Source organism: Haemaphysalis longicornis, unplaced genomic scaffold, assembly GCF_048455015.1.
Source record: "Haemaphysalis longicornis isolate Haplotype H1 unplaced genomic scaffold, Haemaphysalis longicornis Haplotype H1 scaffold_1, whole genome shotgun sequence".
In the NCBI taxonomy this organism is placed as follows: Eukaryota; Metazoa; Arthropoda; class Arachnida; order Ixodida; family Ixodidae; genus Haemaphysalis; species Haemaphysalis longicornis.
Window position 1 is genome coordinate 272,879,680 of NW_027526203.1, and position 16,571 is coordinate 272,896,250.

Consider the following 16,571-nt stretch of genomic DNA (forward strand, 5'->3'; position numbering starts at 1 on the left):
TGTTTGTTTACGAACAGACATGAAACCATTCGTTGTATCTGCATAGTCTCGCTTCTCATTATTCACCTCATCAACAGCGGGGCGCACTTGATTCCGTTTGTCCGATCATGAGAGATCCACGAGGTCCCGCTAACTGGCCGAATGGGCGTGACTCTGCCCCTCATTAACGTTTTATCAAGAGCCGGATCTGCATGATGCCGCCCGCTGATCCGCTACAGAGGGCAGTCTACGGGTGAAAAGCTGTGGTGGTTAGTCAATAAATGCCGCCGTATTTAAAAATAAGTGCACAGAACAGGGAGTTTTTTGTTTCTTTTTAACTATCGCGGAGCGAGTGCAGTATGGCTCCATCGTGAGCGCCATGCGGACCTGCGAATCTGTGCGGCCACGGGTGCAGGCGGAAGCGCTTTAGCCCGAGTGTTTCCTTGATGGGTGCAGTTCCGTCGCTATGGTTCCGCTCTGGCCCTGGCAGGGGGGCCTGCCGGGATGGCGGTGTGTGCAGAGTGCTCTTGTGTGACCGCAGGTCCTCCGGCGTCGGGCAAGCGGAGCAGGCTGCAGGCGGCGGCGGGCGAGACTAGTGGTGGGGGCCGCGCGCTCTGGCGGCCCCTGTGGCAGCCCGGCTGGCACCCTCGTGGTGCGCCGCTGCCCGCCTCAGCCATGAAGGCCTCCGAGGGGGCCGGAGAGCAGCTCGAGGAGGCCCGCGTCGAGGCCTGGCTCGACGAGCACCCGGCCTTCGTCGGCGACTACTTCATGCGCAAGGCCTCGCGAAAGGTGAGCGTCCGCCCTCCACGTATTCCGCACACCCATGCCTATGGAAGATGCCAACGCGTTAGGGCCGCATCCAAAGAGTGGACGAGGAAAACGTGGGGCGCTAACTAAGAGTACCGTGGACATTATTTCTTAAGCGAAGTTCGACTCGCAGTACCAGGACGTGGTTGCCACCACGTGCCTCCCTCGTGTGGTACTACCCACTGGCCCCATCGAATTATATTTTAAATAATATTGGGCAGCTTTTTTCGCAATATTATTATCGCCGGGCAAAATTCTAGTGGGGCTACACATTACTGAAAGCCAGATCAAATTATAATGACCAACTGTAGCATTCGCGACAGTTTGGGCCTAGAGAATGCCATCACTACGGGAGAGGGAAAATGGACATGTTTCGTGGGCGCATGCGCTGGACCAACGCCGTTAACGGAATTAGGCGCAGCGCACTAACCGTTTATCAGGAACTTAAACGAATAACCATTTCTATATGTAAACCTCTGTCGCCGTGGTCTGTTGCCTCGGGCGGCAGTCGGAAGTGTAAGTAAAAGCTATGGCTTCATGAGAATCCTAAAACTGTAAACTTGAATTTGGCTACTACGGCACCGAAGCAGCACTTGAGCTAGTATAAGGCGCGCAAGTGTGATGGTGCCCGAATCCTGTAGAACATTTCGAGCTCTTGAACGTGGTGGCAACCGGATTGGATTCAGTGGGATATTGCGTGCTGCATACTGGTTTGGCGAGCAGCGGTCGGTGGCGAGCAGCAAGTCACTAAAGAGTTTTCCACTTTTTTCCATTGTTTTCCTTTACATTTAGTAGAGCGTAGCTGTAAGTATGTTTAGCGGAACGAAACAAGCAGATTTTGTAAAATTCGGGTGCACAAAGTCTCACAACCAACATTTTGGCGAGTTAACGCATTCACCTGCTACAGAACAATGCTTTGCACTGCAGTGGCTATAGCTCTTGACGACTTTTTCCCCCTCGCTACCGGCGTGTCCTTTTGCGGTATTTTTGAAACTACATTTCTCCCTCTCTGAAGCAGACTTAAGGGAACATCAATCGCAGCGGTATACTGACGAACTGTCAGCAGCAGCGAATTTCGCCGCACCATTGCTCTCGCTGTTGCCGGTGAAACATCCGCCGAACATTGTAGGCCCTCTGCGCAAACACGGTGTCCTACGGCCAGTCCATTGTTGCTGTTACGTAAACGTGCCAACAGCGCACGCAGCTGTTCGTTCTATCAACGCTCCCGGTTGCAAATCGCGCTTCACCGGCTCTGGCACGGCTGTGCTTCTCCGCTGGGACGTAGCTTCCGCCATTAGTTGAGATGTCGCTAGGGGTGAGGGACACGATGACCGGAGGCAAATACTGTGCTCCGGGTGAGGCTTTCAAGGAATAACTACGGGTCAGTTTCACGGTGCATCGCGAACCGCTCTTGCACCACAAACGCTCATTCCCGGCTTCATCCCCGCGCTAAATTCAACGAGCGTGCAGCTACATTCAGTAAACAGTCCAAGTCACGTCATCGAATAAGTCAACTGCCTTAGCGTCTGTCCTAGCTGGTTAGACCTGCACGGCCACTTTATTTACTGCATTTTCTTGGGCCTGAAGGGGGAAAAAGGGATCTGATAATTGCGAAAACTGTGTAGGGGAGGTGTTTTTGGTGTAGTAATACATAATAAAAGAAAGAGAGAGGCTGGCTGCAGTTGAGTTGAACTGGCTGCAGTTGAGTCTGCCCTCTTCCTGTATCGGAGTAGAGCCCAGTGATCTAACTGACAAGCCGAAGGCCGTTGAAGGCCCCAAGGGCCGAAGAAATGAATCACAAAAAAAGTGGATGCTGGGGTCTGTTGGTCAGCAGAAAGCAAGGACCACGGAAAAGATGGCACGCACCATGCTAAATCCGCGAAAAATTCGAAATAGACATCATGCGCTGGCGTGCAAACTAAAACGCTGATTGTATTCGCGTAAACCTATTATGAAAGGGCAACACTATCTTTAAAGATAATCCAGCCGTGACGTGTATCAGGATAAAAAGAGTACCAGAAATACCAGAAATATTGACGGCAGGCGTCGAAATGCGGCATAATGCGGCATAAAAAAGCCGCATTATGGGAGTTTTTGTCAGACCAACAACTTTCTGTCGCGCATCACGATAATCGAAATTGCCAGTGCCCGCACTAGATTTTGTAGGCGTTTTCTCGATCAGTTAAAAGTATTTTTCACAAGACCATGCCCCGCTTTTTTAAGTGGCCAATAATGGTTCTATCTTCAAAATTTTTTTCAGAACTGGTCCTAAACACTGCTACTTCCACTTCTTTTCGGAATTAACTCTGGCATTCCCTAGCTACTAATCAACCTTTCCATACTATTTCAGTTCGCCTGGACTTAGCCGGATTCTCCTAGTCTTCTTTTACGACGTGCGCATTTTTCTTAACCCTTTTGTTTCTGCGTGCACTTCTCTCTGCGTGCACCTGACGCTTACCTGCTCTCTTCAACTCAACGCACGCCAAGTCCGTCACCGAAGGCGATGCGCGACTCTTTACGTGCAGCACTGGAGAAGAGCCCGCGACGATGGTGCTCGCTGGACCGGGCATGCTTCTCGCGAAATCGGTGGCGGATTTTCTACGCTATAAAGGTGTGCTTTGGCGGACTTTAACAAATTTTAACAACCCAAGTTCGGCATTTTATAACACGCGCAAATGTCGATTACATGGGTGCTGGTTAGCCATGCTTTGGCACCTGGCTGTTCAAAATTGTTTCTTCTTTGCTTGTATAACTTGCTCACTGCATGCGGTACCGATGCTCCGTACCGGGGCTTGAATCCGCTTTCTTCGTACCAGCTAAACATCTCCTTTAGGGTGTTTTATACCCTACAAAGTCTCAAGCGTTGCTTTATTTGGTAATCGCTCACAGTTTATCTAGACAACAAGTGTACTTTGTCTTCTTTATGCATGCGATTTGTCGATGATGGGCTGCCGCCGTGTCTTTTCAATCTGTGAGGTCATCGACCACGCAAGCGACTGTGCTAAGTGTTTCCCATAAAGGTCGCGATCATTGCGACTGTTGTGCTTCAGGTCGTGGAAGCACAGATTTTAATGCGAGAGCATTAGATGGCCCATTGTGCGGAAAAGCCGGCGTTCGGCGTTGGCGTCTGGGACAGAAAAACGGCTCCTTGAGGAGCGTTCCAAAGCGCAAGAAGTTCCGCGTTCTACAGCGCGAGCTTCTCAAAAGAATAAAAACACAAGTTGAGGACTGCGCTGCTAGGGAAGCGGATAGTTGCAGCTGTGGCTGTCAGTGCGGTGTTCGACGGCATATCAAGCATGCTCTCCGCTGACCTGGCACAGCGGCGCAACAGTCACAATTACTGGCAGCTAAAAGCGAGAAGGAACCCTCAGTGAGCGGAATTCAATTGAATATTAATTGTTTCGCATTCACAACTCAGAAGAAGTGCTGGATGTCTTCGGATTTTATTCCGTTATTTGGCACAGGCGTGTTAATACGTGAGCTCGTTGCAGCTGTGGGCCTTTGATGTGTACATTGTTAGGTCTAGCTCAGGGCTGAGAAAACTGCCTCACGTGACCGGCGTGTGTAAAGGTTAAAAAAAAAGCAATGCTGCGGGAAAATAACACTCTGTCGTTGGCCGAGAAATTCAGAACGGCGATTTTCATATCTTTGTGTGCCGAGACTTTGGACCAATATAGCGGCAATTATAGCTTAATTGTCTTCTTGGTATGAGAATGCATGTTCTTTTTAATGAACTACCGAATATGTGAAAGTAGTGAAAGATCCCATTAGTGAAGCCTAAATGATGCAGTTCCCGTTATTGAGACAGCATTTTCACACGAAAAGTCTACTGTTCCTTCGCAAGCCATGACGTTACACAGTTAACGGGTAACATCTTCCTTCCTTACTTTTTCTGTTTTGTCTCTTCTTCCCTGGATTTACTCCCTGTCTCCCTCTTTGTTTCTTTCTTAAGGAAAGGAAGGAACATGTCTAACCCCGGAATGCGCTTGACGCACAGCTGCTCTGCAGGGGAATTTTTGCGGTGTGATGTGACCACCGTGACCACGAATTTTCCGCGTTCGGTTGTGCGAAAATGTATTCCGCATTAAAGAGCTCGCCAGATGCCAGTCGATTTCTAGGCACCATGGATCATGCAAACCTAGAACTTCCATGTCTACGAATGTCAGCTTCTGTAAGCCAATGGACGCGCCCTCGAGGATACAATGCTCTGAGCCTAATGCTGACTCAGAGCACTGCCTCGATGGCAAGTGCATCGTTGTGTTACGGGATAGCATGCTAGCGCGAGGTGGCTTCAGTTCACTTGTGTCTGGCACCGGGCTTTGTCTGGGCCGCGTGTACCGAAGGAATGTCCTGATAAGAGCCAAACCAGAGTCTTGGCATGCCTCGCTACCAACAGTGATGCGACTGCCTCTCCACGTTTCTATCTATCGAAGTCTGTGCTGCGCTTGCAAGTTGTAGCGCACCCGTGACCTCAAGGGTGCGTTTCCTTTGCATGGGCTACTCAGACAAGTGGCTGTTGATGCGTCGGTATCCATGCACATGCTTAATCACGACCGCGGCTTTGGCGTCTGAAGTGGCTCCCGTGTGGACCGCAGTCTATAGGCCAAAATGTTTGTTGCGTGTGTGTAAATGCGTCATCAGATTCATAAACACCGCCTTCTTTAACGACGTCGTTACTTGCTTGAAGGCGCCCACGCTCATGTCTCGCTCGTTCGGCCTCTTCACTTGAATTTTCCCTCGCGAGCTCTTTTGCGCTCCCTAGCAGAGAACACTCAAGTGCCGATGGTTGCTGTGCCGTGAGAGTTGAGATAGCGCGTGGAACTTGTTTAGGCGGCGTTTTTACGCAAATAAGGCAACGTATGAGGTCACAGGAGGCTACTCATGCAGATTTTTTTTTTTTTTCATTTCTCTGTATGCATTTTTTGTATGTCCCCGAAATGAATGAAGATGGAGGCCATCACAGTGGTGTGTGCTCGCTTTACTGCGCAGCTTGATCCTCGAGCAAAGAAGCCCAGCAGTCGGTCGACTACTGACTTTACCGAGCACGGCTGCATCACCTTTGAGCCTTCGTCATCCTTGTATTGACGCATGACTTATGTACTGGTGCAACGTTGGGGGCAAAAGATTGCGCGCCATGGGTGTGGCGGCCAAAATGGATCGCTGCAGCACGTAGAAGGCAGACAAGCGTCCAGGTGCTATCGTAAGTCGGAACGCGCGCTTCCAGCTTCCAGCCAGGGGAATCAATCCGTGAATGAACAGCCTGTAAAGCTGCATAGCAAAGCTTCACTCGATCGCGTAGAAGACACCCGGGAGCGTGCGGCAAGTGCAGTTCCAGCGGGCACACACCATGACTGCGGTCTCCATCTGACCACCCCGCGAAAGCTCTTCTTTTTGTGTACAGTGTCGGCCGGGAGTGCCGCTTCCCTTCTCGGCCCCAGAGTACGCGTCACTTGGTCGTCGAGAGAGCCCCGTTATGTTAACGGCTGCCGCGCGCTGGCGCCGACGTCAGCGGAGACGTTGCTACCCGCAGGTGGTGGACTCGTGGCTGCTGGCGCACGCCGTGCCGCAGAGCGTGGTGCAGCAGCAGGGACAGCAGCAGGGCCCCTCGTGCTCCCCCGGCGACCCCGCGGGCGGCTCGGTGCTGGCCGCGGCCCACTCGCTGAGCAGCAGCTCGAGCTCGCTCAACGGCGGCTCCTCGTCGGGCGCGGCCGCCAACATCTCGCCGCCCATGCGCAAGATTTCAGCCTGCGAGTTCGACCGGGGGAGCCCGCTGAGGCCCATCGTGCAGACCAGCTTCGACGGCACGCCCACCTTCCTCACGCTGCCCGCCGCCGCCGAGGGCCTGCAGGTGAGGACGGGCTGGCCGCCCTTGTCTGGCAGAGAGTCGGCTGTTGGTTGCTTCCGGCTTTCACCTGCGAGGTCATGGCTCGTCATGCTGGCCTCGAAGCACCTCTGAGCTGCTAGCTCTGCAAGTGTACCGCAGAGTGACAATTACCGAACTTTGCTGTCAGTAAGGGCATGGACAGGCGTGCCAAAAATGTTTTAAGTGCATTGTATTATTATGCAGTAATTCGAATCGTGCTTAATGTCAATTTTTCTTATGGTAAACGAAGAAACTGGTTTCTTTCTTGTTGTTTTTGTTAAGCTGCCGTGACAATTATGCATACATATGCACCAATATATACGGGAGCACTCATAGCAGTATACTGCTATTAGTGTTCCTGTTTCTGCTCTTGATTATTTTTGCGGTGTCTGAAGGCAAGCAGCTAAAATTTTCAAGTGTCACTTTAGTCAAGAGTGTCTTCGGCCATTAGTTCGCATTCGCTATATTACAGCGTTGTCAGTTGCTTCGTTGTTCGCGTTCGCGCTATAAAGATGTAAGAATACGCGATGCTCGATCGCTTAGCTGTCGGGTTATATCTTTTGTTTGCATATTGCCATACCAATCCGCTTGTATCCTCATGCGTAATACTGTGAATCGGTTTTCCGGTCCATCTCTCGGCAGACTGGCGTGTCTGGCATTCCGGGCGGCTCAGGCGCGGTGCGCCCCAAGCGCCGCAGCCGGCAGGAACTGCAAGCGCTGAACGAGCGCGAACTCATCTTCGAGCTCGTCAAGGACATCTGCAACGAGCTGGACATTCGCCAGCTCTGCCACAAGATCCTCCAGAACGTCACTGTAAGCACGTGCCTTCACTCGCGGCCTGTAGCTTGCTCCGAAGCACTGAATTTGCGCTCGCATGGCGGCACACTATGTCACGACTCGACATTCGATGAAAACCGTAATATGTATGCGCTATTTTAATTATATAGTTACTTTAATGGCAGCTGGGAGAACCCTAACTGGTTTTTTTGTCGCTTCGAGTGATGTTGATTGATTGATTGTAGGGTTTAACGCGCCGACGCAACGCAGGCGACGAGGCGCGCCGTAGTGGAGGGCTCCGGATTGTTGTAGTGATGTAATGTAACCTGCTCCGGCTTCTGATAAAACGTATGCTTGGTTCCCGCATAATGAGTGCGAATCCTGGGCATCAAAGCGTAAAAAATATACAGTGGGCAGGTTTAGTATTTATTTCACTGGAGCCGAAATAAAGCGAAATTTCAGTTCGGTACTACTTTTGCGGGGCTCTATTGGACCACTACGCGATCATAATACGGTAATGGTTTCCGTCACGCGGCTGTGCGTGATGTCGCGACGCTCCTGTCGTCTAAGAGAAACGAATCTGTCCTGAACTAAGTTCTCTGCTCATGCGACGTTCTAGTGTAATAGGCTTGCGCACGTCAGCGTTCTTCACAGGTGTCGCCAACGAGTTTCGTATTTCGCCTCCGCCAAGAAATACAGCTGCGTGGCTTGGACTCAGTCGTGCTGCACGCCCTCGTGAGTGCACTTGCAGAGCGCCTTAATTAACTTGCCGCAGCTCACAAGCCTCGTGTCATAGTCCACGCAACGGGAAGTCACGAATCGCATTTCTGGTATAAGGCGGCCAAGTCTATATATCGTGTAGCATATTTTTTACCTTTCGTCCCCCTGTAGCCAAGCGTCAGCTAAGCTCTTAAACAAAGCACACAGGTGTAATCTTCCGGTCCTTAGTGACACACCTAGATGGTATATACTGAGCCAGTGCGAAGAAGAAAGAAAGTGGTGCTTCGATATAGCGACAGATTGCGAGGCGCCTTGGTCGCTCAAAGACGCTTGGCGGACGCTCAACTCGAGCCATCGCAGCCTGCGCCTGTGCGGACGGCATTTGTGGGAAACATTTATGCATCGTTCATTGCTGAAACTAGTGATTAGTCGTTCAGTAATTTATGTGCGGTAAGCATATCCTGTCGAACCATGGCAAGTTTCTTGGCGTCGAGTTTTTGAAGCCGGAGTCAGCTTATGGGTTTCAAATTGTAGTGCGCATGGCTTGCTGCCGGGGTTTCTCTTGTACTACCTGATAGTCTTACCTCGTGCGTTCGCTTCCGCATCGCGGCGTTTGCGCCATCCCGCCGCGTGTATACGTCTGCAACCCGAGTATTGCACCAACTCGTGATGCTTCTCGTGTATCGACGCGATATCCGCTCGTTCGGGCACAATCGTACCGCTGCTGGGTCGGGTTCTCTCGACGCGCACGTGCTACACGTCATTCGGGACTTAGGTGCCGCCAGTTCGCTCTGCGCGCCTTCCCAACGGTGGCCGTGGACGTGACACACCTGAGCGAGAAGCTAATGGGCTGTGTCGCAAAAGAGGGGAGCAAGCGGCCACACAAGAGACAAAGGGATATTAAATATTCACAGTTAAGGACCTTTACGCCTGGGTTCATGCTAACAGCTATAGCATCCTCTAGACATTTGAAGTTTATCAAAGTCTTGCTGGAATGTTTTCGTGTTCGTTTTTTGCGCCGTATCTGTCTTAACTTAAACGCCCCTTCGTTTAAGTCGCATGTCCTGCACGTTCACAGCGGCAGCTATGAATAGTCTATAGGTCGTACTAGCGTTTGTCGCCGTCTGTCCTTCGCTGGTGTCACGGCGTCGCCGAAGACTGGCCTTTGAAATCCCTAATGATGCTTTCTTGCAGTACGATCATGCTTGCCAAGGTGCAGCCTTTACAGGTAGCAGGACCCCTCCTTTCCCCCGCCCCCTTTTTTCTTGTTTATATTTGGCGTTTCCCGCTGGGCAAATCCTTCCGCAAATACTGCTGCCGCAGTTCTCCACGGCAGCGACGGCTGTACGCCCTCCTTTCGGTGCTCAACTAATTAACGCGCTCCGGGTACACACACCCAGCTACGGTTGTGCACGTGCAACGCAACGGGCCACTAACGGGATTCGCAATTTGTTCCCACTTGGTAACGCCATGGGGCAATACAAACGATTCGCACGCGCCTTGAAATTGGTTTGCAGAAGCCAGCGCAACAAGCATTCAGTGGGACTTCCCATAGTACCGACCCGAGCGGGGAGAGAGCTGTTGCTGAGGGACTTCAACAGATGGGCGTAATCGTGCAACACGGGGGGTTCTTGGACATAGCGAAGGCCCGCGCAGAACTCGATGAATGTCAGAAACTTGAGCTTTAGTGAAGAAGTGAGGGGAAGAATGGGTGGATGGGGTAGTGTATGAATGAGGTAGTTAATCAGTGAGTAAGCGTATATATTCCACTTCTCAGTGGAAACGCGCACCCTCGTTTGTACGCGTTTGAAATATATATATATATATATATATATATATATATATATATATATATATATATATATATATATATATATATATATATATATATACCACTCCCAAGTGCAGGAAACAAAAATACCTTAACATAAATACCCGAGAAAGTGCTGGGGAAACAGCCCCGCCGGTAGCGTAGTGGTTATCGCACCATACCGGTATTCTGGAGGTCGTGGGTTCGGATCCCACCCGGCGGGCATTTTTTCACCACTTTCTTTTCGACTCAAAAAATTCTTCATCTCTTTCTATGACCCACCACAACCTCCCCTTTGCTTTCCGAGGTTTTCTTGACTGTCAACCTTTATTTTCTGTCTATATATATATATATATATATATATATATATATATATATATATATATATATATATATATATATATATTATTTTCTACTGCGAAGTGCAAACTACAAGTATGTCAGTGCTGCTTGGGTCGCCCGTGGCGCTGTGTAGCTGTTGAACCAACTTCAAGGGCCCAAAGAAAATGTTGGTTGAAGTGACACTCCTGAAGGTAAGTTGTTCCGCAAGAACATTTTAGGCAGGGGCTTCAAGAAAGGTTCGCGTGAACCGTTGGTCGGAGTGAAGTACGGGTGGGTTGTCGATGGAACAACACGCGTGCGCGCCTGCCGCGTGGTCGCAGGTGATCACGGACGCGGACCGCTGCTCGCTGTTCCTTGTTCACGGCGACCGGGACTCGACGGCGGGCCGCTGCCTGGTGAGCCAGCTGTTCGACGTTTCCTGTCGCTCGACGCTGGACCAAGTGCGCTACGAGGAAGTGCGCGTGCCCTGGGGTTCCGGCATCGTCGGCTACGTGGCCCAGAGCAAAGAGGCCGTCAACATACCAGACTGCTACAACGTGAGTTGCTCCAATAGGTTCTCGGCCTCTGCTGCCAGGAGCTCGCAAGCAGTCGAAGTGACCTTGCATGCGCACGGAGGTTGTTGGTGCCGGCTGCAATGGCAGGCTTACGATGCTCCTTTGAGACACACCGCTGGTCTCAATTGGTACCCGTACGAAGCGGTCTCGGCAGGTGACCAACTGGAAACTTTGGTTATGCTGGAGTATTTGAGGACTGCGTGCTCCTTCTTTAGACTGTACAGCTGTCTGAGGTTTAACGGGACACCCAATGAGAATGCGTAACTGAAGTTTATCTCTGTGGGTAGGTGCAAAGCAAGACGTCTGTGGTACCTGCATGCGCTGTTAGCACGTGAAACCATATCCAGGCTGCAAAGCATGCACTTTTGCTTCACAAAACTGTGCCGCGAACTGGTTCTCTTTAGCCCCTCACGCCAACTCAGCTCGGCCGGCGGGGATGCAGACACAATACAGGTAAACAAGCTAACCCCAGGGAAAGATATCTAGTTGCCGGGCGGTTTTAATTATTAAGTGAGGGGCCCGAACTTAACACTTACAATTTACAAAGAACAGTAAAACTAACCAAACAAAGAAACCCAAAATATGAACTATGGAAATCGCAAAAGCCTATCTAATTCTGTGCCTTCACTCGACTAATAAAAAAAGCAACAAACAGAAGCCCTAAAAAAACTGAAAATGAACTTTACGAGATCACAACATTCCGTATGAACCTGGTGCACACGCACACGATTAAATGAAAAAAAAGATGGAAAAGGACAAAAAAAGCCGCTGTCTGCGTTAAAAACGCCGTCGTAGAAAGCGTGTACAGCCTGCAATGACGGGAATAAAAATTATGCCGAAGTTTCGGAGGAGAAACCCTGGGTCACTGTCATTATCCTCGTAAAAGTTGAAAAAAAAACAAAAAACACGTTTACAACGCTGATTGTGTCCTCTTCCTTAATCTTTTTGCAAGCTTACAGACACTTAACCGGCACAGTTCGTTCACAACACCTGTGCGCAGTACTGCGGCTTCGTAGGAGGCTGCACTTCCCCCGCGTGGGCAGGGTGCGTTGCGATCCCGAAGGCCAGCTCCAAGCGCTCGTCGGATTTTCTTTCGTCATGGGTTGAGAGGACCACAGTTGGCGCCATCCGGTTGAATGCGTAGCCATGCTCATCACCCAGGTCAGCTGCGGCGTAGCCGTGGTCGCGGGGGTCGGCCGCGGGGGTCGGCCGCAGCTCTTCTGGGATGTGACGTCAGGGCGCCCATCTTCTTCGCTGTCAGGAAAAGGAATGGGGCTCAAAGATGAACCGGGGAAGGGGCGGTCCGGAGCGTCTCAATGTCCGGAGGGGGCATGGGGCTAGCAGGTGCATCGGAGAAGGGGCCGTTCCCAAGCCGTCACGCTGTCGTCTCCCTGGCATTCGATTCCACCGTGGTCACCATCACCTTGAATCAGGGGTGGCCCGTGTGATGGGACTGGCTGTCTTTCCCCTATGTTCTTCCGCTGCGGCGACATTTCGCGGCGACATTTCGTGGATGGCGACATTTCGTTCTTTCGCTGCGGCGACATTTCGTGATCATCATTATGATCATCGCCGTCATCTCTCCCCCCCCCCCCTCCCTCCCTCGTGCGGCCGCCATCTTTTGCCGGATGAAAAAAACGCCCACGATGAACATTCCACGAAGCACAATGGTGGACTGGCCGCGCGTCGAAGGCAGTGTACTGCACTCTTGTGGCAGTGGAACCTGCAGCCTGTTCGCTCAGGTTGTCGTTTTCGTCACGATTTAACAAAACTTGTCGCTGAGCTAGTTGGTACATACTTGAATAAAGAAGAAAACGTGGCGCAAAGTAGATGAGGACAAAGAAGAGGTCGCGCATCGAAGAAAAAGGCCCCGTTTTGTGTTCTGCTTTTACCTCGCCTTTTTTCGACACCAGTTTTAAATTCAGACAGCGCCCTTTTCTTCGTTTTATTTTTCCTACATTTTTCAGGCATTCGCGCAAGAGCGATGGATTACACAGAGCATCGGGATGTCGCTAGTTCATTTTCAGTTCGGGGAATAATATTTAGCGCATCAAAAGATGTAGCGCCCGTCCTGTCCGTTCGCCGTCCTTGTCTGTTGATGCGCTAAATCTTTAATATAAACCAACTGGGCCGACAACCCGTCTTGAATTTTCAGTTCGTTCTTAAATTTTTAAGGTGAAAGCCTAAGTGCCCGCACGTGCAGCTTTCCCGCTCATGGCAGTCTTTTCAACAGTGATCACTCTGCAATTTTTTAGCGAAATGAAAAGTTCTTTTGCACAGCTAATATTTGGGGTGAATACTTGCTTTGTGCACAGTTTCAAGTCTCGCACGTTGCGTGACTGGGTTCCTGAGCCATGGGAACTATCCCATAGAAATGCATAGGGAGTTAGATTTGACAGTGAATTGCACAAAAAAATATTCAGAAACCTCAAATGTTCTTTTAGCGTTTTAATGTTCACGTTGACTTCTAGCATTAGGCCAAATATCATTTTCCTAAAGTGGTTTTTCTAGGTTCCCGAGAGGTTGTAATTTTGAGCGAGAAAGCTGGGTATGGTTCTGCGAAAAACCGCCGTTGTACAGTTGTCCGGTGCGGAAAAATGGCCTGCGGTGTTAAGAGTAAATAACCAAACACATCTGAGTTTGCATGGCATATGAACCCGGTTTTCCAGAGCATGAGCCGATTGCGTTACCGTCATGCTGTCCCCACTCTTTTTTTTTTATTATTATTATTACCGCGACATATGCCCACTCGTTGGCAGCGGTGGGACAAAAGTTGTCGTTGTTGTTCCTTTCTTCGTGGCACATACCCTCTTATGGGAATCGAGAGCTGGGAATCGAGGAATCGAATGTGCCCGCTTCACAAAATTAACAAAATTATGAATTAGAAACGTAAACAATTGGCGCAGCTTGCGCGAGTGGTGCAAGGCTGGAGTAACAGCAGAGCTGGCGGCCCTTCTCCCTTCGTCGGAGACTCGGCTGTTGCGCCGTACATTTATTTCCGAAGTTGTCGCTGAAAGTTCTCCGTGGCCGGCAGGCCCGGATGGTTTCGTCCGCAGGCTTTCACATCTCTCCCAAAGTGGACCGCGTTAGCACGCGCCGGAACCCGCGGCCAAGTCCAAAGCCAACGCCCACGCTACGAACCCAAAGGAAATGCTGTGCGCACGGAAAGCGACGATAGCTCAATCGGGTAGACGCCGGTTTTACAACGCGAAAGACCGCGGGAAGCGTTTCGACCACGCGAAGCGTTTGTTTTTGTTATTTCGAATTGGCTGCACATGATATTGTTCCCCGCCGCTGCTGACCCCGTACCCCCGGCCCTTTGGGGTGGCCCGGTGGTTGGGCTGCCGATCTCACAGCGAAAGGTCCCGGGTTCGATTCCAGGGACCTCCCTAACCACATTTTATTTGAGGCTTCGGGGTTTTTTGGTGCGACGGACGGATTTGCGTCGGCCTAAACAGCTCTGCTGTAAGAAGTTGTAGAATAGTGTGTGCCGCGTGACAACTGAACGTGATGGCACGTGAACACAACAGGTGCGTACCAGCCGCTCAGAACCCTGATTCTACGAGGTTATTAGCGCCGTAAGACGAACAAACGAGAGCGAAGAAAAATACGCAGACGTGGTGTAGGAGAAAAGCAGCCTGTCGAAGTAATTCGCGTCAAAAGATAAAGAAACGAAAGCGAGGAAAGAGACGCAAATACGATGTTGCAGCAAAGAATTTGACATATCGCCATGGCTTTCGCCTTCGAAGCTTGCAAGCATATACTTAGTTGCTGCGAGGAATTTTCTAATATTTGTTTTTATTTGTTCTTGGGAGGGCGTTGGATTTGAAAGACCTTTGTGATTTCGTTCGTTCATCTTTCGGTTTGCTTTTTATTTTTGGTTTCCTTTGTTTCGTCGTTAACCGTCTGAAGGCGCCTGAATAGACACATCTTTGTGATTTCGTTAGTTCATTTTCGCTTGTCTTTCATATTTATATCTCACGTGTTTTGTTACAATCGTTGTTTATCTATGGTAAAGCTACCCGTTTGTCCTGCTCTGCAGTAGTTTTACCGGGCCGCTTGTATCTACTTCTACGCGATTTGTACACACATTAGAGGCCAAGCGAACAACACAAATTGTCTTAGCTAAAGAACGCCGCGCACTAAATAGCAGCACCGCCTGGGGAAGCTCTTCGCTGTGTAAGAATTTGTACTATGTGTGACATGTGTGCCTGTTCTTTCCCCCACTTCTGGTCGCAGGACTGCCGGTTCAACAAGAGCATCGACTTGCGCACGGGCTACCGGACGCGCTGCATGCTGTGCATGCCCATCTTCGACCGCGACGGCGAGGTCATCGGGGTCGCGCAGGTCATCAACAAGAAGGGCAAGAGCGAGAACGACGTCTTCAACAGCAACGACGAGAAGGCAAGTGCCCTCGCGCACTCCCTGCCAATGCAGAAATTCTATGATAAGCTGTCTTCGCAAGACGTATTTATGGCGTCCTCACAAATTAAGCGGTGCCTACATGTGAAGCTGGTGGTAAAGGAAAGGAACTGGTGACTGTGGTTAGTCAGTATAATCGTCTTCCTGCAAACGCGCATCTGCACCTATTCTACTCGAAAACTGTGGAATAGCGGAATAACCAGACTTCGGCATATATAATTCCCTCTCGTTTCCCGTCATGATAAACACACGCCTGAATAAGCCGGTTTCGTTAACGCTGGGGTACCGCTTAGAATGGAGGAGAATAGCGGCGCACTGGAAAATTGCGGTAGAAAAATAGCGTCCGACTTTGTCATTCCCTGGCGCAGAAGGCTGTTAAAAAAAAAAAAGCACGAATAAAACGCATCGTGTAATGGAAAATAAGTTTCAGGTAGAATCAGCGCCAAAATATTTCACTGTTTAGAGGGGAATCATACTTCTCTGTGAAAAAGGGTCGCCAACGTACTATTTTGGCTGGAGAACGTCCTCCGTGCGATCGTAATATTATCAAGAAACCACAGTGGTACTTGTTCCAAAATGCAGTATCGCCGTCTTTCTTCTTGGTGTTTTTTTTTTACTGTAAGTTCCACCATAGCAAATGAGTACAGGGCAAATAAAAAATAGGAAAGAAAACGGGGACTGTTCATTGCGGCGCACGCGACGAGCCCCTATGCTCGTCCAAGTACGTGTCTGACTGCCGTTCACGTCAGCTTTGAAATTCCGCAAGTTTTTCTAATCGATCGACCTGGGCGCGCAGCGATATATACCCTTCCGAGAGCGCATCTTTGCGGATTGCGTTAACGGAAGCCTTTAGGAATGCGACGGTGGCTCGATTTGTGCAAATGTATGCCGCTGTCGTCATCGTCGTCGACCCTGAGTTTCTTTTATAAGCGCCTTTTCTTTTTGCGGCAGTTATTTCGGAGCTTACTGAACTCAAGCGAAGATTTTGACATTTGTTCACGTGCTCAGCTTGCCATGCCTGCCCCCCCTCCCCCCCCCCCCCCCCCCCCCCCCCCCCCAAGAAAAAAAAAGAACACTTATAGAAGAAAAATTGAAAGTGTAATCGCTGTTTACACTCTGCCACACCTCATGCGTGAGGTAGTGTTTTTTGTGTGCGTATGTTTGCAGGCCACGAACTTCATCGAATAACGGTGACAGCGCATCGCGTAGTGCTGTGGTGACCCTGCTGTCCTTGGTAGGCGCTGTCGAAGAGGGGAAAAAATTGGTCTAAGAAGATTAAACAAATCAGATGCAGTCG

The 16,571-nt window shown here is 50.3% G+C and overlaps 1 protein-coding gene across 1 annotated transcript in view; it reads left to right on the top strand.

Annotated features, from left to right (window-relative positions):
- Positions 1-16,571, top strand: part of LOC144158951 (dual 3',5'-cyclic-AMP and -GMP phosphodiesterase 11-like) — a 213,376-nt gene that overhangs the window by 140,653 nt on the left and 56,152 nt on the right. The window contains exons 3-7 of the mRNA XM_077690168.1: positions 521-768; positions 6,317-6,634; positions 7,292-7,462; positions 10,619-10,834; positions 15,092-15,256. Of these exons, the coding sequence (XP_077546294.1) occupies positions 521-768; positions 6,317-6,634; positions 7,292-7,462; positions 10,619-10,834; positions 15,092-15,256 (1,118 nt within the window). The remainder of the gene's footprint in view (positions 1-520; positions 769-6,316; positions 6,635-7,291; positions 7,463-10,618; positions 10,835-15,091; positions 15,257-16,571) is intronic.